Raw genomic sequence first — 25,042 nt, forward strand, 5'->3', positions numbered from 1 at the left:
AATGATAAGAGGGGGTGGGGGGGAGGGAATAAAAAATTAGAGCAATTGATCGAACGTGAAGATAAAATATCAAAGGTCAGAATTATTAAATCTTTTTCAACGTGATTTTCTAACTTTTTTTTAGAACTGAACTTATTGAGAATGTTTTCGGCATAAAACTGCAAAATCGCGTGATTCAAAATCAATCATTTATGTTTTATGTTTTTTCTTGGGACACGATTCGTATGGAATCGTATTAAAATAAATAAATAAATAAATCGTTGAAACGTGTGAGTTTGAAAATTACTTACCAACGAAGCAAATTAAATTGTGAAATCCAAACTTTTTCACCAATTTCGAGAAACTATAGAATTTTTTAAAAACTGTTACTTTGTGTTACCTTTGTTAAAAAAAAGTAATAATAATGTCTTGAAACTGCATTTTTTTTTGAAATTTTTTTCTGCCACTGCTTGTTTAATTAAATTTTTATAGACACTGATATATTAATCAACAACAAGAATATGAACAATTATTTATTGAATATTTCAAAAATTACACGATTGGAATACATCATAAATTACCCATTTTGATATCAATCACATTATCAGCGATCACCAATTATATAATTACAGCAAATTGAAGAAAAAGAGCAAACAAAACCCAATTGAGAGCCTAAAACCGGTGCCTACAAGACGGGGAAGAATGTTTGAAAGAAAATCGGAAAATAAATGCAAAAAATGAATTTTAAAGGCGAGTGATTACGTCTGGTTGTTCTTCGACCTGTTGGAAAAATAAAATATTATATTTAGAAAAAATGTATCAAAAGTAAATTTATTGCAAAAAAAATGAATTAAAGTTGAAAACTAACAGAAAAAGGGTCAAAGCACAAAGGGTTCAAATGAAAGCACACACTGCACTGCACGAGATCAAAAAGTAGGTCAAAAGTGAATAAATTACAGTATTCCATAGGAGTACTGTATGTTGAATAGTTGTAATCTCAAAATGCATAAAAATTAATATTTAAAAAGAAAAAAATTAAGTTCTAACTATAATAAATAAGTAACACACAAACACAAGTACACACAAAATTAGATAATTTGAGCAAATTGAAACAAATAAGAATTCATTATGAAAATTATTTACAAACGCCAGATTTGGATAAAAAGCGGCAGAACCGGATGGAGCACAATTATACCTGAGTTTCCCGCGAATACACGTGGTTTCTATGGCTCCGTCCATCGCCACGGATTACTGTACCCTGCAGTGGTGATGGTTCCTTTGCATAGGCTGGACGGAAATCCGATGATTGAGACCTGTGAATAAATGGCACACAATAGAGTTACAATAGAAGTACGGTAAGTATATCAGAAGTGAAGCAACGTGCTTTAGAAGTGTGTAAAATTTTATGTGAAAACTTACCAGTCATCAGTATTTACATTCAATGTATGGGGTACATTCTGTGGACGTGTACCCATTGGAAGGTGCATTGCATTAATACTTGAAGCTCCTTGGCTGTCCTGAAATATATTATATTAGAAGGGCAAATGGATAATTTTTTGTAAAAACAAAACTGAAAAGTTAGCCCATAAGTATGTTACCCTTGAGATTTTAAAAATTACTGCTTCAAAGTTTTACTGCCTTCAAACAAAGTGAAAAAAAGTTTTGTTCGAAAAATTTAATGGAATGTTTCAACAACATTATAAATTAATAAATATGATTACTGTACAATTAGTAGTGGGACGTGAACTTATTTTGAGTTTGGTTATTCATGGCTAAAAGCATGAAAAATGTCTCGGATAATGCTAACATTTGAAAACAATTAAATTCTAAATGGAAATTTGTCTGTAACTGCACAAAGTTGCAAAAAGTTGAAAAAAAGTTATTTGAAATTTTCCGAAATTATTGTTTCAAAGATTTTTTAAAAATTGCTGATTATCTTTTATTCACTGGGAGTAGTAATTTCATTTTCTGTCTAGGTTTAAATTATCTAGGTTTCCGATTCTCATGCCAAAAAATTTTAAATTCACATTGAACTTACATCAGGCACACTAGAAATAAGCATCGGCTGCAAGTCATCAGAAGTCGGGTGAATTTTCGCATTCGAATTATTCTTTCCCCGTAGATTTTCCACATTTTTGAACAATTTTCCTTTGAGAATGAGTTCTCCGAATCCTTGTGAATGAGAGAATGCGTAACCACTTCTAAGTGATCCACGGACACTTCGTCGAGTTGCTGCCGTGCGTTTGAATGCGGTTCTGAAAGTATTTATTTAAAAAAATAAATTTAATGAAAATTTCAAAACGTTTAAACGATTTCTTGAATGATAGAAACTAAGTTTGAAATTGAATTATGTATGTGAGTACAATTTTTAATCACTATTTCATGCTATCTTCAAATATGGAGCTTCATCGAATAGTATAGTGCTATTGCGAATTGACCTGATCGCACATTAAAATTTTGAAAAGCGAACATACTTTTTATCATCTTTCGCCGATGGTTTCTTGCCCATTTTCTTTCGAATTCTCAGCCTATCAGCAAATGATGGATGTGTATCAAGCCAGAAGAATCGATTAAGCATAACTGGTAGTAACAGTACAACTGAAACCATTAGAATTGAAAACCAGAAGTGAGGAGTAACCATTGTTCGAAAAGCGACACCATATGAGATTGAAGATGATGTTTTGACAATCCATGAAACTGGAAGCCATTCGTAAAGAAGGAAGCAAACAAGGAAATACAGAACAAGTGATCCCCAGATTACAAAATGCGAAATTGCCGTCCAATAACTCGTGTCGAAGGCTATCTGAAAAATTTGAACTTTTGAAAAAAAAAATTATGTTTCAGAAATGTATCAAATTTTTTGACAAAATTAAAAAGCTTATTATTTCTTCTCAAGTTTCAAATAAACAGTTTCAATAAAAAGATACCCATTGTGGTATATGTTAAATTGTGTATAATTATCTTGTGAAAATGTTGAATTTTTTTTTTCATGATCAGTTAAAAAAATCTGCTTCATAAAATGCATTAATTGGTTGTGGTAGTGTAGCTCAAAAATGAGCGGCAAACGATTGTTTCCGGCAAATCGGCAAATTACCGATTTTCCGAATTTGCCGAAAATTTGAAAAAAAATTGTGGCTTTGCATTTTTTTTTCTGGAAATTTTAGAATTTCAATTTCAATCGACAGAATCGTAGGCATTCTATAAATGTTCGGACATCTATTTTGAAAAAAAGTAAACTCTATGAAAATATCTAGAAAAAACGGGGAAAAATTTCAAAAAGCACAGGTTTAAGAGCTTCCGTCTTATAAAAAATCCCTCTGAGAACTTCCGGAAGATTGATGTTCGGTCAACGGAAAGTTGACAATTCGCCTAAAATAAAAATTTGCGGCAAATCGACAAGCCGGCAAATTTTGCCGAACGGTAATCTACATTTTCTACTATTTTTTATGAATATTGAATACTATTGCGTTGCCTTCTTTGTCTAAACTAATTCTTATCAAAGTTTCAATCAAATCACATATACTTTTATTCTCAAAGTATGTTTCAATATGGTCACAAAATGTTTAGAACAATTGATTTACGCTAAATTGAAATTTAAAAAAACCCATACCTGTCCAGTAACAACTACAACTAATGCAGTAAAAGTAGTGAAAGCAAGAGCCGAGTAATCGTCCAAATCCTTTCCAGAAGCAGCAGCTGCGTTGTAAAATGCACCATATGGAATGAAGAATATCACAAGGGAACTGCAACAAATATATGTTTGAAGTATTCTGAGAAGCTATGAAAGAAATGTTATGAATATAAATATTTTTTAAAAAAATTTTTCTATTTTATTAACTTTTGAAAATGAATTTTTTTTTTCATAATTTTGTCTGTTTCAATAAGTTGGAACAAGCGTAAAATGATTGGGGATCACCTTGATTTGGCAAATCTTTTAAGAAAAAATAAAGAAATCTCATCATGAACTTTCTTGACTTTTCTTGACTGAGAAATGTGATAGCAGAAATATTTTTTAAAGAAGCAATACAAGAACAAATAATTACCAAAACTGTATTTCTTATAAATTTTTTGAAACAGTAGAATTTTTTGTTTAAAAGCAATTGTTTTACTTTTAAAGTTTACTGTTTAATTCCTTACCTAAACATTCCATGAAGTACAGAATAAATAAATATTCTCATATTAAAGAACAAATTGAACTGTCCCGGCAGATAAAGCTTAGGATATCTCAGTGAATAATGATCATCAACATCTTGATCCAAAGATCCCATTGCCAAAACAGGAAGTGCTGTGAAAAAGAGATTGTAACAAGCAATCAATACAGCGTCAAAAACTGTTTGAGCAGAATATCCACAGAAGAATGAATACCAGAAGTTGGTAAGTGTAAATGCAAAGTTTTTGTAAAAAAAGTATCTGAGGAACTTTGCCATTCGAATGTAAGACCATCGACCGTGAACAAGAAGAAGACGTTCAAGATATTTGAATTGTCCGATTGAATAGTCTGATGCTAATACTGCTTGCATTCCTTCTTGGCCTTAAATTAATAAAATATTATAGAAACAAGTGTAGAAAAGTTTAAAAACAGATTATGAAAAAATGTCTGTTTCAGTGAAACAATTTAATACGGAATCAAACCTTATCCGCAATCGTCATATTTTATGTACACTTTAAGTAAGAGATGTGCGGCAAATCTCAAAATTTGCCGAGCCCGGCAAATTCGGCAAATTTACTTTTTTGAAATTTGCAGTGCTCAGCAATCGGCAAATTCGGCAAATTTGCCGCACACCCCTCCTTTAAACACTTTTAGCTTTTTGAAAGTTTTTATCAGTTTGAAAAAAAACAACTTTTTAAATTTTTTTTCACCCAACTCGATCAAAAATTTTTCATGATTTTTTTTGGATAATTTTATTTTTTACGAAAAGCTTCTAAGTTGATTACCCACTTTTAAACCCGGTTAAAAACTTAGAAGTCTACTAAGACCAGCTTTTGGAACAGGGTTGGGGCTTTTTTGATTTTTTTTTGTTTTTTTTTGGTCCAAAATTATTTTTTGGTCCCAGCCCTATTTTGGAAGACTGACTACGAAAGTACGGAAAAATGCACTGAAGTAATTTTACATTGAAATTTATTACCTTTGCTATTTATAATATTATTTCGAATGAATTCATCAAACTATCAACAAAACTATGATTACCTGCTATTATATAAATCACTGAAAACAGTATTATCTGTTAACATGTAGCACAACTGAATTGCATTGAAAAACTAGACGAATGAGATCAAAAACTATAGAAAAACTGAAAATAACCCACCAGAAATTCCAACTCCAATATGAGCTGTCTTGATCATACTGACATCATTTGCTCCGTCTCCAATTGAAAGTGTCACTGCTTTTTTGTTTCGTTTTACTAGATCAACTACTTGAGCTTTTTGAAGTGGTGTCACTCGGCAACATATTACTGCCTGGAAATAAGTTTAATTTTTATTGAGTTTTCAAAAAATACAATTACCGTTTCAAGGTTATGGTTTAATGCAAGAAGAAATAAATGAGACAAAAACTACAAGACCAACTGAAGGAAAAAAAACTTACATTACACATACAAGCCACTTCAAGAAAAGTTCTTTCAAGTCTTGGACCAAGAGCAAAAGCCAATGAATCTCCATTTATTACCAAAGCAACACCTCCACTCTCGTGTTCAGCCATTTCTGCTGATTTCAAATCAGGAGTTACAATGTTTCCTAAAAGTTTTAATTTAAATATATACTATGTGAAAAAAAACTTACTATCCATACTCCTTGCAGAGGAAATAGCCTCGGACTCCTCGTGGATTGTCTCAATTTCAATACGTGGCTTTCCTCCAAGCGGTGACGGCTGGAATTATATTCTAACTTCTGTGTCAGAATGAAACTCATAAAGTATATAAGATTTTTTTAAAGCAACTGAAACAGCATGCGACCTCAAGACTCGTTCAAAATTTTTGATTTTCAATTCAAATTGTAAAAGTTAGGATTACATGCAGTTTCAGTTGCAAACCGTCGATTTTTCCATTGCATCTAATAAATTGATAATTTCATTTATATATATGTCAACTTCTTCGGAACGTCGAAAATACGGATTACGTGGTTTCTGGGATTTTAGTTTTTTAATAGGCTTCATACACATTCAATATATTACTTTTGGAAAAAACACAATTTGTATTAACTGTTCAATGAAACAGTAATTTTTTCTATAAATTTAGTTGAAAATGTTTCTTTTTCTGGTTTTACATTTAATATTTTCCTGCGACTCATAATTATGTTTGTGAAATTTCCAAAAATGTAAATGTTTCTAAAACAGGTAAATTTCTTTGCACAACTACATACTACATAATTGATCTTGTAAAAACGATAGTTCAGCGCTTAAAATTAAAAAAAAACGTAGAAATACGGGAAAATAATATTTATGTTTCTTAAAAAACTGGAAAAAATCAGGAAACTGTTAGGAAATTGTCACTTCTAAAAGGAACAAGAATAACGGAGGTTTTCTAGGCAAACGGTACCTATCAGGTAGTTTCTCAACAAAAAAAAATACTGCCAATCGAACTAAAAAGTTTCCCACTCTTCTGAATTTATTTTTAATTCAAAACAGTTGGTAGATCTAACTTACCTAATTGAATTTGCTCAACTTTTAATTAAAAAAATCACTAATACTTTCCACTGTTTCACCGAGTTAACATATATTAAAAAATTTATCAACGATAATTAAAACGCACATATCTGCGAATTCTTGCCAGCGCCAAAATCTGTGTTTAAATACTTTTTATGTCTAAAATAACAATTTTCTACACTTTCTTTTTTGAACTGTGCGTGAATAGAAAAAAGTGTTTTTCAAATATTTTCTACTGTTTTACAAAATTCTGATAACCCCTGTTTTAAAGAATAATTCCTTCACCGACCCCTAACAAAAAAAAACTGTCCTCACCAATGCCAAAATCTGTTCAAATGTGTTTCTTGTATCTTTTAGCTGTACTTCGACTTCGGTATCAGTTTGCCCATCAACTACAACAATTTCCTTGGTTTCATCGGTCAGAAGGCGACACGAGTAGGCAATGTTTATAGCCGTTTCCTGTAAAATTGAAATTATAAATTAATTTTTTATTTCTGAAAAAAATATAACAAATATATTCAACATTTCAAGTGTTCAATTGGCCAAGCTAAAACCAAGTCGTTGAGGGCATTGGCAAGAACAAAAAACTTGATGTTTCAAAAACTTGATAAGTTATGAATGTTCTTCATCGAACATTGATTCGAAGGTTGTCAGATCAAACTCACTGTCTTATCCCCGGTAAGCACCCAAATCTTGATATTAGCTTCTGAAAGTCTTGCAATTGCCTCTGGAACACCATCCTGAAGCTTGTCTTCAATAGCCGTTGCACCAATCAATATCAGATCTTTTTCAATTTCTTCGTAAAGAGCATCGACCGCAGATTCTCTGTCCTGCATGGCTGCGGACGCCTTTTTGACTCGAGACTGAAACAGACGATAGTTAACTAGTTTTGTTTGCAGTTAAATTATTTGCAACTCACATCCCAATCCGAAAAGTACGCTGGATCAAGATCCTTGTATCCCAAACAAAGCGTTCGAAGACCGATATTTGCAAAATCAGCGAGATGAGTATTGGTTGAGGTACGCATTATTTGAGATGTTGATGGCTGAAAAATTGAAAATTAACTAAAAAAAGTAAAAATTTATTTTTCTGTAGTAGTTCGTTATGTTTCAGCGTAACTGGAAAATAGAAATAAAAATAAAAATCGCTGTATGTTTCATCAACTTATTATGAACTAGAATTTTTATTACATATTAATGCACCTTGAGGGGAACTAGAACTACTAATTGTAAAATTGATCAATCTCAAAATTAAGTTTTATGAAATATTGTTAATACTGTTTTTTCTAACGTAAATTGTTCTAATATCCTAATTCGAAGCGAGAAGTACAATAATATTTTTTGTCTTTAATAAAAAATAATTCAAACAGTAATTTTTGATATATACTTTTTACTTACGATGCAATTTTTGAGTAAATATAATGAAAGGAGCTGTTAAAAAAAAATATTTATTCATGGTACAAATAGAAAAATCATTTCTAATGTTATAATCAAAATACAAATAGAATCATCCAAGTTATTTCTGAACATTAATAATATGAAAAACGCGAAACATGACACTAAAATAGTACAAAGCACAAAAAGTGCAAAATAATTTTTATTCAGTTTCATCAACATGACAAATTGCACCAAATTTTGGGAAATATAAATTTTTGAAAAAAACTAACTGAAACTGTAATTTTATGAATTTTAGAAATATTTTCAAGTTATGATTGAATTGAGGTTTTAACACGTAAGAACTTGTTTTATTGCACCATGTTTTGAAAATGTTTATCGTTGTTTTTTTTTGGTTTAAAAAATTGAACTGTTTCGGGAAGCTATATCTATTAAATAAAAAAAATCAAAAACCTACATGTATTCTCTGCATAATCATCATATCAGCGCCTTTACAATACAATCGAATCTTTCCATCAGGTCCTTTCACAATTACAGACATTCTTTTTCGATCATTATTAAAATCAAGAATTGCCAATAATTCATGAGTTTCCTCATTTCCCATCACTTCAATCGTAATGCTTTGAGGCGTTCTTGCTCGGAAAACATAACCAAAATTCCTTGCAGCTGACGTTAGAGCATGTTCATCAGGTGATTGTGCCTGATAAACCAGTTGTCCTTTATCTCTTTCAGGCATTACAGTATGACAAAGAGCCAGTAGTCTCCAGAATTGATCAATTTCTGGTACTTGACGTTTTGTAGCATCAACTAGATTTTTATCGAAAAATTTGAATGTGGGTTCGGACGCTGAATTCCAGGAAAAGTCGAGAGATTTGGTTTTCTGTAAGATTAATGCTGTGAAATAGAAAGAGCTGAGCTAAAATTTAAATTTATAGGAATTGGGAATGTTGATTTCAAAATTCATGATTCTTAATTTCCGACTAATTTTTGTAAACTAATAGAAAATGGGCCGTAGTGATTTTCGCTTTCAAGATAAATTTTGAACATCTGCGTTAATCGCACACTCGAGTTGTTCTTCAAAAAATGCTTCCAATTTTGTTAACAGTACTGAAAAAGGAGTAAAAATACTTCAATTTTGACAATAAGAATAGCTCGACAATTGAAATTTAGCTTAGCCGTTTACAACCATTTGGATAAATTTAATTCTGATCAAAGAATATAACAAATAAAAAATCATAAACTTTGTGGAAGTTGATATCTTTAGGTAACTAAACATTTGAACATAAAATCTTCTTATATGAAAACTTCAAAAATGTAAAACATTTATTTTCATACTATTTGTTACAATATTCACATTCCTGTGTTTAATTTTTTCATAATAAAATTTAATTTCTAACAAAAAAAACTTATAACATTAATAAAAATCTGCTGACGCAATGAAAGGATCACTGATAAGGGAAGGCTTTGAACTCGTTATCGGACTTCGTTAAGCCACTATATACATTCGATAGAGAATGGTTACAGATGATCACTCCAAAATTTTTTTTTGAATTTTTTGGAATTTAAAAAAAGGGGTATTTTGGCACTTTCAAAATGTCGTAACTTGGTCGAACCTGTTCTGAAGCAGCTAAATTTTTTAGAGTGATCATCTGTAACTATTCTCTATCGAATGTATATAGTGGCGTAACGAAGTCCGATAACGAGTTCAGAGCCTTCCCTTGTGAGCAGCTCAACATTTTTATTTAAAATAACAAACTCAAAAATAACAATAATTTTTCCCCCTAACTTTGAAAAAGTAGATTTTTTGTTTTGTTTTTTGAAGCTATATATTTTTTATATTTTTCTAGTCATTTATTCATAATTTCATACCCAAAAACTCACGTCATTCGTCTCAATAACCTCTCCCTTGTGATCATAAATGTCTCCGTACGAGATCCCATTAATGGTACACTGAAAAATTTTCATTTGTTTATGTTTTCAAACTGAAATTTTAAAGCTTTCAGTTTTTTAAATATAAAAGGTTTTGACTGTTTCAACTAGGTTTCAAATTCAAGCAATCTTTAATGCAACAATGCAACATCAGCACCTTATTAAAAGTCATAATATTCCTTGTCAACGTTCCAGTCTTGTCACTGAACACATATTGAACTTGTCCCAACTCCTCATTTAAAGTTGTTGTATGTGCCTTTGCTGGGACACTTTTCTCTCCATTTTCATAATACATTTGAGTGTCGTAATTAATCCATAATGAATGAATAAATCGAATAATTTCCACAGACACATATAAAGAAATTGGTACAACTGTATTGAGAAGAATGATGTAGGAGAAGAACTGGAGGAAGGCGATAAGGGCAATTTGGCGGCCACCTGAAAATATTTGGAATTTATTTAGAAAAATGAGATTTTGACTGAAATCGATAAGAAGCTCACAATAAATGTTCAACATTAGCAAAAATAGGGAAACGTTTCGAAAAATTACAAATTGAAGCCAAATTGAGGTTTTGACGAACATTTTTTATTTTTGTTGTATTTGATTTTTTTTTAAATTATGAGTCAGTCAAACAAAGTTTTTTAAATTCAGATTTTAAAAAAGTTTATTTTTGAAGCATCCTTCTATTAAAAAAAAACTTGACTGTTTCAAACATAAAATTGTTCTGAAAATTGACAAACTATTTTTCAGCGCCTTGATTCGAATATAATTTCTACAAAGTTACACGGATTTTGCTAGAATAGGGTTCGGAAATCTTCAAACATTTGCAAAAACTTATATGACAAATTCCTTTTTTCTTTTACAGAATGTCTCTTTTTAAAAACGAAATAATTTGTTTTGAAAAAAAAACTTTCAATGTTTCAAACAGTTTCCAAAAGGTTTGTGTTGTTTGATAAACTATTAACATGTTATCTAACTGTACCATTAAAGACTATAAATTGTATGTTTCAAAGAGTCCATTTCAACATTTGAATTTCGGAGATCTACGATATCCATAACGTCGCCTTCCGAAGATGCATTTTTAATCAAATTTACACCAACCTCTCTGTTCTAGACTCGTAACAAATATGTTTTAATTAATATTTGACCTTCTCGTTGTATTTGAAATTTTTTATGAGTGTACTGTTTTTTTTGACCCCACCTAATTGTACAAACTTTTAAAATTATTTATAAAAACCCTTTTTGTTTTTAAAAAATTAACTGTTTCAAACAGTGCAGAATTCTGGAATTTTAAAAACAAATTTTTTGCTCATAGACGAAGCTTTCGTGCAAAATCGCTAAATTTAAAAACTAATTTGTTTTTGAAAAAAAAAAGTTAAAATGTTTCACATAGATTTCAAGGAGTTATGTTGTTCGATAAATTAGTAATTCTTCGTTTTGCAATCTTATGATTAGAAAATATGAATTGTATGTTTCAAGAAGTCCATTTCAATTGTGTTATTTCAAACAACTATGTAATCCAGTTGGCTTCAGAAGATGTATTTTTAATTATAAAATTTATTTAAAATAATTAAAAAAAATTCCACCAACCTCTTTGTTCAGGACTAGGAACCACATCGTCCCACGGTAGATAAATAGTAAAATATCTTCCAGTTTGATATTCCCATACAGCACACAAAATCGTACAAATTAGGCACATTGCAATGAGAAAAAGCACAATTCCGACGATTAAAATATTCAAAAATCGGTCGAGAGACGTTCTTTTGAACTTTGTTTTTCCACTGTTCATCATTAATTTTGTATCTTTTCCAGCAAAAACGACAACTCCATAACACCATCTCGTGTTCTTCAAAATACATCCTCTCAGCAGAATATTATCATTATTAACTCCATATTCATGATTATTCCATATTAATTTTCCATTGAACTTGTCTAGTTTGTTATTGGGAGGTTCACAGATTATTTCTCCTGAAAACAGTTTTTACTGTTTCAATGGGTTTTTATCAATATTCGGAGTTTTTGAGATCTAATAAACTTTTGATCCGGTTGCCTTGTTGATATTGGGAAAACTGATTTCTAGAACTTTTACTATTTCGGTAAAAACAAACATTTAAATTTTCATCTCCAAATTTTCTAATTTTCAAAATTTCAAATCTCACCATCAAAGCGCGTAATCCCATCCAAATCGTCGCCCATTTCCTGGGTACATGCAATAGCGGCACGATTTTTCAGATTTGTTTCTCCATCCAATTCCATAGTTTCAATAAAACATACTCCATATGGTTCCGACGTTGATAATAATAGAAGATCAGCCTGGAATATATTGAATAGCCGAAAATCATGTTGAATAAATACAATGATGTTAACTTGTAACCTACACGGAACTGTGAAATCTAAGAAAATATCAATTGTATAAATTTTCTAAATATTCTGACTGTTTTAAATAGTCTGTAAGTAAAAAATCCAAAAATTCAAAAATTTCAATGGAATTCACATGTGGAATTTATTTTATTTTCCTAGAAAAAATATTTGATTACAATCATTTTTGTTGATAATTTTTGGAAGACTTCGTATGAAATTTCATATGCTTTTTGAAAAAGTAAACTTGAAAAATATTGGAATTTTTTGAAAAAATTACGGAAATTCTACACAAAACTTTTTGCAGTTTTTATTTTTTAAACTTGTTTTTAAACAAAAATCGAAAATTCCTTTTAAAAATTCTTTGAATCAATAGGCATTTTCTCAGCATAATTTTTATAACTTCACAGTAATTTTTCCGTCTTATTTTGAAAGTCTTATTTTGATTAAAAAAAAACAAACCGCCACAAATTGATTACTCATCATTCGTATCACATCTCCAACTTTAACATTACTCCAGTCTTCTTCACATAGACTTCCATTTCGAACTACGTAGGATTTTCGACCATTTACATTTCGATCAGATATGTGCCTTTGCTGAAAATATTTTTACTTTAAATTTAACAAGTATTCTTTTTTTCTAACAACTTCCAACCATTTTCTCCAATGAAAACATAATCTCAACTTTTCATTTAATTTAATTTTGAAACAGTAATTTTTTGGAAAATACTAAATACTTACCGCATCATCGTACCCATCTTTAATAGCTGAAAATGCCAATACAATAACCAGTGGAACCGCTGTAGAATACCAGGAAATTGAGGAAATTTGAGGAATAAACTGAAAGTTTTAATATTTTGAGTGAAAAAAGTCAAAAACTGAAACGTACCTGTAATATCATTAAAACTAAAAAATAAAAGTTGGCTATCCGCTGGAATTGTTCGAATAAATTTTGAGGAATGAAGGTGATTATATTGTATTTGGACGTTTTGATTACATTGTCCTGAAATAGTTAAATACATTAAACATCAATGATAAATATTTTCTTATTCCAATATACAAAGTGGCAACATATCCGAATTTACTGTTTCGTTAAAACATAAAATTGAAACAGTTTTTCTTAACTCTTATTACACGCGCATAAGTTTCTTCTTTATTTCTCTTAGCGAAAACTACAGAAAGAACTCAAATATCTATTGCTATCTTACTGTAGTTTTCGCTAAGAGATATCGCGCGTCAAATAAAATGCTCCACGTACGCATTCTCATGATTTATTGTTTCCGTAATATCTGTCTGTTTTGGAATTATCATTTCCGCATTTAAAAATTTAAAAACATTTTCACAACAACAAGTCTCAACTCACTGCATATTTGAATTGTGCATTATATTCCCTATCGTTAGCTCGTAATCTTCGTTCCGTCGGCGCATTCTTTTCGTTTGAAGTACTTGAACAGCATGGCAACCAACTGAACATCCCTCCGCCACCTCCTTTTTTTGCGGATTTCGTTGACGACTCTTCTGAAAATCGAAAAAATGCATAGTGTAAGCCAAACATTTAAAACATTTTAATTGCGAAATCACAAAATTTTCCGAAGATTGCTGTACTTGATTCAGCCGTATTGAGACAATTATTTTACCAATTTAATTCAAATAGATTTGAAACAGTACAATTTCTGAAAAAGAGATTTTTATCAGAAAATCCTCCAAACCATTTGAATTTTAGAATCTGCTGGTGAAGTTGTTCTAAATTTATTTTAAAAAATAATTTCAGCAATTCAGTGAAACATTTATTGAGAATTTTTAAAACAAAATTTGTGTTTTTGGTTTTTAAAACATTTATCAAAAAGTAATTGATGAATATTAAATAAAAAATATTGACGTTGAGAAATTGAAACATTTTTGATTTAATTAGAAATATTGAAACAGTGAATGTTTTTGTTTTTTGTTTTTTTGAAAAAAAAAATCTGCTTTAAACAAGGCTTAAATATTCAGCAAAAACATCAATCTGTTCCTGGTAAATAAGAAATCTAGTAAAATAAAATTAAAAGCTTACCTTTAGGTTTATCGTTGTATGCCTGTTGTGGTGGCACATACACCGGTGCAACGGGCGCTGAAATTATAGAAATTTGGAAAGTATATTTACTGTTTCAATATTGCACAAAGGGAGGTTATAACAATTTTGAACCATTATAATGGAGATAATACCCCTATGTTTTAATTTAAAAAAAACCGCAGAAATAACGCGAGTTCTCAGAGTTTATTCAAATAAAGTTTAAAAAAAGTTTTTTTTTATTTTTAAATAAAATATTCCCAACATCTCAGGAAAAATTAGATTCTAAAAATAAAATTTTGATAAGCTTTGTGAAACAGAAATATTTTTAAATCGCAGTAAAATAAAAAAATCCACGATAACTACGGTTTGTACAAAAACCATTCTATAAAAGAATGCAGAAAAAACTCAACAAAAAGTGACAAAAATGGCAAAAGGAGAAAAAAGAGCCGAGTGACTAACACGTAATCAAAGTCTGAAACAACGTGTGTGATAGTGAGCGAGAAATGATTCACTGAATGATAACAAGCTTGTTTTAGAAACAAATCATACATTTCGAGGAGGAAACGAAGAACTTTTCGTACTAGGACGGTGAATGCTAAACAATACTGAAATATATATTTTAAATTCTGAGAGATGGAGGTAGAAGTCCAACTGGAAAAATATGCTGCTTTATGAATAAACCAACATGAAACAGCAGAAAACTATAATATTCAGTGACCTTATCAATTACTTTTCAGGCATTTTATGCAGAGTTCGAGTCACTCTTCAAATAGAATGATGTGCACTTTTTAAAATTTCTGGTTCCGGAATAGGAAACAATTAATATTTCAGTAATTATTCTTATAGTTCTTGAAACAGTAACATTTTTGCAGTTTCAAGTTGAGCTCAAATATGCAAAAATAATATAATCAGTGCCAAAATGTCGCCTCAAAAATAACAAACGCCAAGTTTTCTTTATCTTGAAAATTTCCTACAAAAACTAAAAACTACAAAGACGTTGTAGGTTTTTTATTCAACTTTTTTTTCGAAACCATATTCTAGAAACTTGAAAACTTTTAATTAAGGTAACTAATATAAACAAATAAAAGTTCACAAGAGGGGAAAAGTACACGAGAGTATATCTATTTCACTGTATATTTGCCCTCTCCTAGTCACTTCTACGGGGGGATCACGTGTCGACGGTGCCAATTTACATAAGCCCATCGGATTATCATCCAAACGTATAAATATGTCAGAAATGATTTGTGTTTCCGTTTTATTTTCAATAAAGTTGGCTTTAATTCAAAAAATTAATTCAATTTAAATGAAAGTTTAAAAATTTTTAAAAATAGCTTTTTTTTCTGTTTCACTGTTGCAAGAAATTTTTTGAATAATTCGAAAACACCTGATTCGCAATTTCTCTTTTTCTTGACAGTAAATTATAATTACAGTTTGAAACATTATTGGCGGGAAATTCAAATATATTTTCCAATTACAACTTATTTTTTAATTTTGCAGTAGTATTCCAACCAGTTAACTACTGACAGTTTCAATTGAAGTATTCCCAACTGAATTTTCATTTCTTATAGAAAAAAAAACATTTAAAAATTTGAAAACTGCCTAGTTTTCCTTTTTTTGAAGCAAACTATTGAACGGAAAAACAAAAAGAATTTGTTGAATAAACAGCCACCGTTCTCAGATTGTCAGTTTTGTCAACAGTATCTTCAACAATTCAAATAAAATATTTTAGATATTTATTTTTTCCTAACATTTGTAGAATGCCAGTTGTAAAATTTATGGTAAATGTGATGTAATGAATATAGATGCACACCAGAGGTGGGCGGATATTTTTTCGGATATTTTCTAATAATGAATTTATCAAATAGTATTGATGTAGTTATTCTGGAAGAAATGTATCCGAACCAAAGAGTAACTATTAAGCAACATTTTAATATGATAAAACCTAGAAAAATTCTACAAGTTTTCCTTACCGAGACCTTAAAACTTATTAGCCGAGCAACATCGGATATCGGATATTACGGATATTACGGATATCGGATAATGGACTTGCATATCGTTTATACAGAAAACTTGTAGAATTTTTCTAGGTTTTATCATATTAAAATGTTGCTTAATAGTTACTCTTTTGTTCGGATACATTTCTTCCAGAATAACTACATCAATACTTATTGATAAATTCATTATTAGAAAATATCCGAAAAAAATATCCGCCCACCTCTGATGCACACAATTGAACAAGGTTCAGAAACGTAAATTATATAGTTTCAAAAAGAAAAGTGGGCTCAAAAAATGCATAATATAGAGGCAGCGTGAGTCATGGAAAAGACGTAGATAGTCTTGATAGTCAACTTTGAATTACGTGTGAGTGACAAGTATTAATGCAAATAAAGTGAAATAAGGCATGAAATATAGGTCAGAAAGTAAGTCATAAGCAGACGGAAATGGAATATGGGTAGATGGTAAGGGAAAGAGAGGGTTTTATTTAAAAATAAATCTGAACATTTTAAAAGAAAATTTAAAGTAAACTTGAATTACCGCACAGGGTGTTAGTTTGAAGAAAAAAACAATTTTATATGCTTAAGAATTCCAAGAGAAACAATGCGATTTTTTCAAACGAAACAAAACCTCAAAATTTCAAAGCCTTATCATAATATCATGAAACAGTGGAAAATTATTTTCTTTGTTTGTGTTATTTTTTAAAACTGTCAACATTGACTTTTTTTTAAATTAAAAATATCTTGAATAATTTCTCCACAAGTTCTAATGAATTTACACACTTAATAATTTAAAGTATTATAGATTCAGTAATGAAAACCCAAACAAAAAATGAAAATGCCACGTAACTCACCTCTTCTAACTCTCGGGCCATTTGGGCCTAGAATAAGATTCAAATCATCGATTTTCCTGACTTCATCTACTTTTTCAAATACTTTTGGTGTAGGCTTTTTTGATTTTTTTGAGATTTTTGATTTTCCAGATATTTTGGAAACTTTTGAAGTTTTAGATTTCTTCGAAATCGTAGACTTCTTTGAAGTTTTCGAGCTTTTTGAAGCAACAGAATCTGGAGTTTTTGTCTTCGGTTTTTTGGTAACTTTTTTAGAACCAATAATACCAGTTGGCCGAATTTTACCGCCACTCTTCTTTTTCTTATTTTTCTTAGATTTCTTGACTTTAATCTTCGAAAAATCTCCATCCATTTTCTTGAAACAAATACTGTTTCAGTTACAGAATAGATAGTTTTGCGCCGAGTTGAGTTTTGGGAAAAGTGAAAGTATTTGTGGGCGAAATGCAACGGATGGTTGCCATTTTGCTAGGATACACACCAATTTCACCGGAGCCAGTTGATGTTGCTGTGGGAGAATGAGCATAGAAACAGTGGGACCACGAAAAGTTACGAGAGGGCACAACTGGAGTTTGTGACTATTTGTGACGTGGCATTTTTTATTTCGTGGTTTTTCTTACAGAGAAACTGTTTAAGTTTTAGTAATTTTTCTGTTTCACAAAGTTACAATAATTTGTTTTCAAAAATAGAAGTTAGTAGGAAATTCCGCCCAACATAATTAAAAAATAACAATATTTGAAATACGAACAAAGGGGTTTACACTAATTTTTCGCTTATCTACTGAAATTTCACTATTTTCTGAAGAAAAAACGCTTGCAAAAAAGAACAACTCAATAGTTAATTTTTTTTTAGCTCCTCTAAAAACTGTGTCATGACATCTGTGCAAACTTTTTCCCGCTAAAAAATTACAGTAACCAAATATGGATGCACGTGTTGGGAGAGTCATCAAAATGTAAATAGACAAATGAAGACAACACATATTGCCTAAAATTTAGAAACGAAAAATTCAAAAAATTTCTTAAAAACGTATTGAAACAGTAAATTAATAATTATCGGAAACGGTGACGGGAACAAATGAAATTCAACAAAAATGATTAAAACTTGAAAGTATACCGAAACAGATATTTATTAATATTGTGTACATTTTTTTCTAGTAGCTTAAAATGTATCTAACATTTAAGAAAGTAATTTAAAATTTGTTACTTTTGTTGATGATGGCTGAAAATTTTATAATTGTAAAATTATTTGTTCTCATAAATTATTAATTTTTGAGTCGGTTAAAAATTTTTTTCCACGATATTTTGATTTCTTGAAGTTTTGGAAGAAATTTGTATTTATTTTGAAATATTAAAACAAACAGGGTTGCAACTTAAGAAAATGCGTCTCGTCGTAGACTGAAATGTGCCAAAATGAATAGCTTCTATAAGCACAATTTGAAACAGTAGAAATTTTTTTAAAAAATCCGATTTCCCACAATGACTATTTCAAACGACTACAAATTCAGCTTAAAGAATCCCACAAGCTTGATCTCAAAAAATTAAAATAAAAATGATTCATAGAGGTGGACAACTTGACTGGGGATAGTGCCCTTCGTTCGTCCTTAAATGTTTGCCAAGTGGTAAAACTCGACCATTTCCTTCTCCTCTTTCAACCCTCACTTTTACCTCTGTTTTCACAGTCCAAACCAACATGTCTTATCTATTTAACCTTAGTAGCTGCGTATCTTATTTTAATTCAAAATTATGTCTATAGTCTAGATTCAAATTCAAAAAAGTGAATTTTGTTTTTAAATTATTCATGACAAGTATTTAGTTTTGTGAGACTTACCAGTAAAAAAATGGAAAACATGAATTATTTCAAGTTTTAGTTATTATTTCAGATTGGAACAGTAAACTTTTATTTTCCTTTCGTAACTTTTTTTGTAATTTTTAAAAATTCCACACGAGTGCAAAACATAAGGGGACCTTCACAAGCTAGGCAATCTACACCAATAGTAGGCAGATTCTTAGTTCAAAAACAACTAACACTTTTGAAACGGGAATAAAATTGATTTTTAAACATTTTTGCAGGTTTTTGTATCTAACTTTTTCAAATGATAACTTTGATAATTGAAAAGCTAGACGAAAAAAAAACCTTCGAACTGATCATTTTATCATAAAATCCAGCAACTTTTCAAAAACACTTGAAACAGAATATTTTTTCAAATGTCAAAAATTTCCAAAAAACATCTCGAATCATATCAAAACATCCAAAAACAATGCCCAAAAGTGGATAACATTTTTTTTTTGAAAAAGTATACAAAACATTGGCATCATCGACGACATATTATTAAACAACATACCCATATCGGGATGCAAACTGCTCCTTCTTTCTCTTGTCCAATATTTGCTCAGTGAATATTTCGTTTGTGTCTGCGTCTCTCACTTATCGTACGCTCTCTTTCTCGTTCACCACAATGCCATCATTTGTGAAATCGAACAAAAAAGTGTGGATCGTCGCGGATTTTCGATAGGCAAATCGAATCCCGAGGGAATCGTTCTGAAAATTTTTAATTTTAATTAGAGTTTTAGATTTTTGGATTTAGAGATGTTAGAGAGGCGGACTAGACAAAACTCTGAAGAAAAAAAAAACAAACTTTTCGACTTTCCAATAATGATTGTAAAAAAACTGATAACAGATGATATTTAGTCAGTTACAATTTCAACTGAATTGGAAAATACTATAGTAAATAGCAACAGACATTTTACCGGTGCATACATTAAGGCATTATGATTCTAAATTGTGTGTCGATGAAAAATTAATAAACATTCTGAAACAATGAAAATTTCGAATTTCAAAAATGAAACATCAACCGCGTAAAACTGTCAATTTTATATTTTAATACAATTTTTTTTGGAATTATTTAAACTTCTGTAAGGTAATTTTTTCCTGCAGACACTGAAGCATGTAGAAAATAATGAGAATAACGAAAATAGTTTTTCAAAAAACTAGAAACGATTTGCGAAAAAATCACAAAAAAAGGTTACTTAACATTTGACTAGATGTTCAGAGACTTAGCAGCGGACCCTTTTTGGGCCAGCGAAAATGTATTTCTGACGTGAATTTAATGTGTTCTTACTGTCCAGACTCCAAGGAAAAAAACAATATTAAGAATAAAATGAAACAGTTTAAAAAATATTTTGAAATCTCAATTAACTCTAAACTAAAAGTCACAAAAACGTGGAACACAAAAATGAGAGTATTAAAACCAGAGGAAAGGGAGGTTTGGTTTGGCACAAAATAAAAGAAAAAAGAAAAGAAAAAGTGAGTCAATGGGGCAATGTTTGTTTGTGAAAAGAGTGCGGTTACATACCAAATAACTTGTTAAAATAGTTTTCAAAATATGAAATGAAAAAAAAAGAACTCATGTTTTTTTCTAAACTCGAATTGTTTCAATTGTAGCATAACCTCTAACAGTTTTTGTGCGAGATCAAAAAAAGATATAAAACTTCCAAGAAAAGTGTACTTTATTGAAATACAGAAGTATTTAAAACAGCGGAAATGCGTTGTGAAAGTATTTTTCGAAAAATAAATTTTATTAACTGTTTCAATAATTTGATAAAAGATTTGTCGAAAACTAACGGATGTTACTGCTTTTGGATGTTACAGTCTAAGAAATATAAACGACGCAAACATTTTTGTGTTAAATTTCTTTAAAAAAACAATACACATGTTCGAAAAATAAATGGTTTTAGTATTCAAAAGTAAATGATCTTGATGTGATCATCTTTCACGCGGGTAATTATGTATTTACCAGTCCCTATTTTACCATACATTTTTTCATTTCTCAAAGGTGGAGTAGCTCAAGTGGGAAAATTGCTTTGAAACATGCCTATGGTACCAAAATGACCATAGTAAAAAAACTTTAAAAATTTTTCTATGGCTTAGATGGAGAATAAACTAAGTACGCAAAATTTAAGTTGATATTGAAATGTTTCTGAAACAGTAAACTTTTTGAAAAAAATTGCAGTAAATGTTTCACTACGTTCATAAAACGTGAGATTAGGTTTAATGTTTTCTATAGATGTGATGAAACTAACATTAAAATTGATATTTTATTATAATTTGAAATATTAATGAAACAGTGAGAAGTTTTTTCTAAAAATCCTAGTCTAGCTTAAGAAAGAAGCGACATTGGCAAATTTTTTGTTAACTGTTTTCTTCTTTACCCAATTAAAAAATGTTGGTCTTGTAAACTGCTTTTGAAAAAATGATTAGTTCGAAAAAAATTTCAGTACGTGTTTCACCAATATGATAAAAAATGAGCTTTTTGTTAACGTTTGCTAATGCTTTACGAAAGTCAAACATTTTATAGTCAAATAGTCTTATAATAATGAACAATCAACTTTATTTGAGTATTGAAAATGGAACGTCCACTAAATAGAATTTATTTGAAATTTCAGAGTTACGTGACATCTAATATGATATTAAAAATTTGAAATGTTGTTTAATTGTGAAGAATTTATAAAACAGTAAAAATATTTCTAAAATAAATCTTAGACTAGCTAAAAAAAAACAATATTATCGAACTTTTATTTACTTTTTCCTTATGATTTTTTTTCAAGTATGCGGAAAAATGACTTTAAATATAAAAGAAATATTGAAAAAAGTTAACATTATGTCAAAAGTAAGCAACAGTTTATCACTGTGACAGTAATAATTTTGAAAAAAATTGCAGTATATGTTTCACCAACATGATAAAACTTAAGTTTTTTAAAGCGTTTACTAACGCCTTTTTAAAGTCAAACAGTTTTTAAATAGTAAATGAAATCTTATACATATCTCTTCACATTAAATTTTAGTTTAAAATTAAAAATGTTCTTCAATTTTTAAAAATCTTTAAAACAGTGAATATTATTTATTTTTAAAGCCAGACTCTAGTTCAAAAAAGGAGCGAAATCGCCGAATTTTTATTTACTTTTTCCTTCCCTCTTCTTTTTCTTCTTTTTTGTTGTTATTTTAGCGTTTTCCCCTATTTCCACGAGCAAAAGTGAAAGCAATTTTCTCAAGAGGTAGAACACCAAAAAAGAAAAAAAACAAAGTTGTAACCGTTTTATACATCTAAAAATAATTCTGATGAATAATAGAAATATGGATAAAAGCGTGGTGGGTATAGGACAGGTGGAAATATGGAGTTTTATGAGTGAACATTTCAATTTCCGGTATCAAATCCAAATTTTGACTGAAACTGGGAAAGTTGGTGTATTGTGGAAAAAGGAAAATGACTGAAAATCATAGCAAAACCGATTCAAAAAAATTTTAAATTTAAAATTACCAAAGCCATGTATTCTTTCCCCAGTGATCATAAATAGATCAATATTTCATTGTTACTGATAATCTCCCAATTAGTAAGAAGTAAACATTTGTTTGTAATTTTGTGTTTATATTTACAAAAATTATAATTCTAGAAAACCCTCAAGAAGAACTACAGTTAAAAAAAATTTAACGATTCTTTGAAACAGAAAAAAATTATTTTAGTATTTTGAAGATTGACAGATAAGTTTATTTTTAAAAGGGTTTTAATGTTTTTTTTTTAAATAATTTTTTTCTGCTGAATTTGAAAAATCTAAAATCCAAGAAGCGAAAAACTTTTCTGATCTCATTTCTACAATCAGATGATGATAAAACTAATCCATGTGCTTCAAAAGTGTGAGAGAAACAGACATATTTCGTCATATAATCTCCTTTTATTCACTATTACCTACATCTCTACTTTTTCATTGTTTGCTTGAAGTAACCTGATATCTTTTGTGTCCTTTCTTATTTTGAAGTCCATCGATTAAAAAATGCAAAAATTACTTTTAATTCAAAAAAAGCAAGACTGTCAAAAACTACGAAATTCTATTGCTTCATAAAGTTGTTAAAGGAAGCAAGACAATTTTCAACTTTTAATTGTTATCTCCCAGGAAATTTTAATTTTTTGTACAACTTTTAATGGAAAAACAGAAAACTGAAAAGTTACTGTTTCAGAAAGTTTTATAAACTTGGCGAATAAAATACAAGAACTGATAGTGCAGCAATGTATGGAAAACAAGTAGTAGAATTTTTTTTTTTCAATGTCGAACTTTCCGATAAATTTTAATAAAATTCTAAACTGTTATTTATTGTCACTAAACTATAACTTAAGGCTTTCATGACATAGTGAAACTGTTAAAACTTCTTTTAGATTCATTTTAAAATTTCCTACAGCTCGAAAACTAGCGTTTCCAAATGTTAAAGTATAATTGTACAATTGTACCAACCAAAAAAAAAACCAAAAACAATTTTTTAGTGACAAAAAGCAAAGCTATGAAGTCTGTTGCTATGGAGTACGGGAAGGGCTTCTCCTATGTCTTTTCCTCTTTTTTCTCTCTTTTTTTCATTTTTTTTCCCGCGCTTTACCAAAAAAGTTGGAATCCCTCCCGAGAATGAAAAAAAAGAGAGAGAAAGGAAATTTGAAAAAAAAGAAAATATAAGGTGAAGAAAGCAGCGTGGCCACCTTGCCAGACACCCTTCTACTGATTATAATTATTCTGTCAGTTGGTTTTCCTTATGCTCCAGCACGTATCCACCTTTGTTTTTCACTTTTCATCTGACTTTTTTACGTAAAAAGCTGCATGGGAAAATTGCGAAATTGAGAAAATGATTTTCATTTGTCTTAGAAAATGTTGAGATTTTTCTTGTGGAATTGGAAGTGAAAATCGGTGCTAACTAGGTAAACCAGAAACCAAATTTTCATTGTAAACAACTATTTTGATGCTCCAAATGCTCAAAAACCAGTGCAAATAAAAATACTCCACTTCTCTGGAAAACATGGTTTTTTGAATTCACACCAACTTAAAATTTTTGGAAAAGCAATCTTTATAAAAGAAAGAAAAACGAGCAATAGCATCTGAAAATTGTTTATATTGTATTTTTTAGTGAATTATTTATAAGGGTGATTTGCAAAAGAATGCTTGAATAAAAAAATAATATTAAACTACTGTTTCACAAATTTTTAAAATATTTTACTTTCGAAAAAGTTTCAAATACATAATCAATTGAATAAATGTAAAAAAAACAACTTCACTGGAAAATGGTTCTTCTAGTTTATAAAAATAAAAAAAAAGAGAGAACCAGTTGTTTTGACCAAAATTAATAAGCGTACATAAATAAAATGAAACACTCGATAACAAATGGAGAACAAATGAATCTGGTTTGAAACAGTAAAAATAATGCTGAAAACTTGAAATTTCTTAATAAAATGTAAATGAAGACTAATTTAAGCGCCGCCATGCTCTTCTAAAAATAGATGCTCCCCGAAAAAACCTACAAAAGACACAAAAAACTAGAAAAATGCGTGAAAATAATCGTTCCACCTCCGAAAAAGAGACAGTACAACGTGCTCTCATTTTTCCTGCAAAAAGAATTATACAAAACCGTGCAGCGCGGAAGGATGAGGAGGAGAGGCGGCAAGTTTGGATAAATAAAACTCACCCAAAAAGTTTGCTCCCTCGCGGTGTAGAAAGAGCATGTGCACTGTTTGAAATTTGAAGGGAACGTGGGAGTGAGTGAGAGAGTGTCTACGCGATGGAGACGCAGGATGTGAGAAAAGAGTTCGCGCAAAGATTGATTGAGATTTGATAATTAATCATATTTGATGAAATGGGGATAAAAGTATGTTTCAATATCTCCATAAATAAACAAGAATCCACAAATTAATTTGATTTGGTAGATCAGATATAACAGTTTATTATAAAGAAGCAATAATATCCGTTTGATTCTACTCTGTATGAAAAACAATATGAAAAATCGAACCCACAATAGTTTCAATTTTGTTTATAATCAA

General features: G+C 29.9%; 1 protein-coding gene and 59 non-coding genes across 65 annotated transcripts; 31 read left to right on the forward strand and 29 right to left on the reverse strand.

Moving 5' to 3' along the window:
- Positions 1-500: 500 nt before the first annotated feature.
- Positions 501-19,541, reverse strand: tat-2 (Phospholipid-transporting ATPase; the record flags this gene model as incomplete). Of its 6 annotated transcripts, NM_001307518.3 has the most annotated exons (24): positions 501-759; positions 1,175-1,292; positions 1,399-1,496; positions 2,018-2,234; positions 2,454-2,782; positions 3,590-3,722; positions 4,117-4,510; positions 5,286-5,436; positions 5,564-5,712; positions 5,758-5,845; positions 6,935-7,078; positions 7,285-7,482; positions 7,539-7,664; positions 8,471-8,893; positions 9,895-9,963; positions 10,100-10,380; positions 11,534-11,911; positions 12,103-12,256; positions 12,764-12,898; positions 13,043-13,141; positions 13,191-13,304; positions 13,665-13,819; positions 14,355-14,411; positions 19,538-19,541. In NM_001307518.3, 24 exons carry the CDS (start codon positions 19,539-19,541, stop codon positions 724-726), a joined length of 4,050 nt encoding a protein of 1,349 aa, NP_001294447.1. The 6 variants fall into 6 exon arrangements, with proteins under 6 accessions (NP_001294447.1, NP_001294446.1, NP_001023252.2 ...); NM_001307517.3 differs by lacking the exon at positions 1,175-1,292; NM_001028081.3 differs by lacking the exons at positions 14,355-14,411; positions 19,538-19,541 and having other exon boundaries at positions 13,665-13,775.
- On the forward strand, positions 1,708-1,728 carry 21ur-12118. The gene has a single exon (NR_053154.1).
- Positions 1,927-1,947, forward strand: 21ur-14763. The gene has a single exon (NR_053155.1).
- On the forward strand, positions 2,401-2,421 carry 21ur-6748. The gene has a single exon (NR_053156.1).
- On the forward strand, positions 2,862-2,882 carry 21ur-9676. The gene has a single exon (NR_053157.1).
- Positions 3,563-3,583, forward strand: 21ur-11267. The gene has a single exon (NR_053158.1).
- Positions 3,990-4,010, reverse strand: 21ur-8301. The gene has a single exon (NR_053159.1).
- On the reverse strand, positions 5,128-5,148 carry 21ur-10447. Its single transcript, NR_053160.1, has one exon.
- Positions 5,855-5,875, reverse strand: 21ur-9878. Its single transcript, NR_053161.1, has one exon.
- 21ur-8392 lies at positions 6,124-6,144 on the reverse strand. The gene has a single exon (NR_053162.1).
- Positions 6,715-6,735, forward strand: 21ur-14640. The gene has a single exon (NR_053163.1).
- Positions 7,255-7,275, forward strand: 21ur-12002. Its single transcript, NR_053164.1, has one exon.
- Positions 7,256-7,276, forward strand: 21ur-1816. Its single transcript, NR_053165.1, has one exon.
- On the forward strand, positions 7,259-7,279 carry 21ur-9113. Its single transcript, NR_053166.1, has one exon.
- 21ur-103 lies at positions 7,817-7,837 on the forward strand. Its single transcript, NR_053167.1, has one exon.
- Positions 8,108-8,128, reverse strand: 21ur-7555. Its single transcript, NR_053168.1, has one exon.
- On the reverse strand, positions 8,226-8,246 carry 21ur-3256. Its single transcript, NR_053169.1, has one exon.
- 21ur-3648 lies at positions 9,261-9,281 on the reverse strand. The gene has a single exon (NR_053170.1).
- Positions 10,086-10,106, forward strand: 21ur-5268. Its single transcript, NR_053171.1, has one exon.
- On the forward strand, positions 10,905-10,925 carry 21ur-2692. Its single transcript, NR_053172.1, has one exon.
- On the forward strand, positions 10,993-11,013 carry 21ur-7928. The gene has a single exon (NR_053173.1).
- Positions 11,974-11,994, forward strand: 21ur-233. The gene has a single exon (NR_053174.1).
- Positions 12,246-12,543, forward strand: Y17G9A.89. Its single transcript, NR_053175.1, has one exon. It is a non-coding gene; the product is annotated as an Unclassified non-coding RNA Y17G9A.89 (non-coding RNA).
- On the forward strand, positions 12,422-12,442 carry 21ur-14047. The gene has a single exon (NR_053176.1).
- Positions 12,428-12,448, forward strand: 21ur-5552. The gene has a single exon (NR_053177.1).
- On the reverse strand, positions 12,947-12,967 carry 21ur-7652. Its single transcript, NR_053178.1, has one exon.
- Positions 12,948-12,968, reverse strand: 21ur-9255. Its single transcript, NR_053179.1, has one exon.
- On the forward strand, positions 13,212-13,361 carry Y17G9A.88. The gene has a single exon (NR_053180.1). It is a non-coding gene; the product is annotated as an Unclassified non-coding RNA Y17G9A.88 (non-coding RNA).
- 21ur-1103 lies at positions 13,350-13,370 on the reverse strand. The gene has a single exon (NR_053181.1).
- Positions 13,432-13,452, forward strand: 21ur-13082. The gene has a single exon (NR_053182.1).
- Positions 13,433-13,453, forward strand: 21ur-9515. Its single transcript, NR_053183.1, has one exon.
- On the reverse strand, positions 13,900-13,920 carry 21ur-8591. Its single transcript, NR_053184.1, has one exon.
- 21ur-8467 lies at positions 14,311-14,331 on the forward strand. The gene has a single exon (NR_053185.1).
- On the forward strand, positions 14,490-14,510 carry 21ur-10158. The gene has a single exon (NR_053186.1).
- On the reverse strand, positions 15,142-15,162 carry 21ur-13380. The gene has a single exon (NR_053187.1).
- 21ur-5006 lies at positions 15,728-15,748 on the reverse strand. The gene has a single exon (NR_053188.1).
- On the reverse strand, positions 15,729-15,749 carry 21ur-1855. Its single transcript, NR_053189.1, has one exon.
- On the reverse strand, positions 16,947-16,967 carry 21ur-14292. Its single transcript, NR_053190.1, has one exon.
- On the reverse strand, positions 16,952-16,972 carry 21ur-7492. The gene has a single exon (NR_053191.1).
- On the forward strand, positions 17,893-17,913 carry 21ur-193. The gene has a single exon (NR_053192.1).
- Positions 18,250-18,270, reverse strand: 21ur-9573. Its single transcript, NR_053193.1, has one exon.
- 21ur-9232 lies at positions 18,251-18,271 on the reverse strand. The gene has a single exon (NR_053194.1).
- 21ur-6167 lies at positions 18,570-18,590 on the reverse strand. The gene has a single exon (NR_053195.1).
- On the reverse strand, positions 19,166-19,186 carry 21ur-5162. The gene has a single exon (NR_053196.1).
- On the reverse strand, positions 19,167-19,187 carry 21ur-10569. The gene has a single exon (NR_053197.1).
- Positions 19,320-19,340, reverse strand: 21ur-8678. The gene has a single exon (NR_053198.1).
- A 397-nt stretch (positions 19,542-19,938) lies between the features above and the next one.
- 21ur-11954 lies at positions 19,939-19,959 on the forward strand. Its single transcript, NR_053199.1, has one exon.
- On the reverse strand, positions 19,948-19,968 carry 21ur-4047. Its single transcript, NR_053200.1, has one exon.
- An 855-nt stretch (positions 19,969-20,823) lies between these two features.
- Positions 20,824-20,844, forward strand: 21ur-1381. The gene has a single exon (NR_053201.1).
- A 269-nt stretch (positions 20,845-21,113) lies between these two features.
- Positions 21,114-21,134, reverse strand: 21ur-12093. Its single transcript, NR_053202.1, has one exon.
- On the reverse strand, positions 21,115-21,135 carry 21ur-11367. Its single transcript, NR_053203.1, has one exon.
- Positions 21,136-21,252: 117 nt separating this feature from the next.
- 21ur-8396 lies at positions 21,253-21,273 on the reverse strand. The gene has a single exon (NR_053204.1).
- Positions 21,274-21,519: 246 nt separating this feature from the next.
- 21ur-4056 lies at positions 21,520-21,540 on the forward strand. The gene has a single exon (NR_053205.1).
- Positions 21,523-21,543, forward strand: 21ur-14795. The gene has a single exon (NR_053206.1).
- Positions 21,544-21,641: 98 nt separating this feature from the next.
- 21ur-1320 lies at positions 21,642-21,662 on the reverse strand. The gene has a single exon (NR_053207.1).
- Positions 21,663-21,961: 299 nt separating this feature from the next.
- 21ur-3389 lies at positions 21,962-21,982 on the forward strand. Its single transcript, NR_053208.1, has one exon.
- A 1,145-nt stretch (positions 21,983-23,127) lies between these two features.
- Positions 23,128-23,148, forward strand: 21ur-12825. Its single transcript, NR_053209.1, has one exon.
- A 96-nt stretch (positions 23,149-23,244) lies between these two features.
- On the forward strand, positions 23,245-23,265 carry 21ur-4504. The gene has a single exon (NR_053210.1).
- Positions 23,266-23,318: 53 nt separating this feature from the next.
- 21ur-15518 lies at positions 23,319-23,339 on the reverse strand. Its single transcript, NR_053211.1, has one exon.
- A 1,581-nt stretch (positions 23,340-24,920) lies between these two features.
- On the forward strand, positions 24,921-24,941 carry 21ur-1940. Its single transcript, NR_053212.1, has one exon.
- The last annotated feature ends 101 nt before the right edge of the window (positions 24,942-25,042 follow it).

This window comes from Caenorhabditis elegans, chromosome IV, assembly GCF_000002985.6.
Source record: "Caenorhabditis elegans chromosome IV".
Taxonomy (NCBI): domain Eukaryota; kingdom Metazoa; phylum Nematoda; class Chromadorea; order Rhabditida; family Rhabditidae; genus Caenorhabditis; species Caenorhabditis elegans.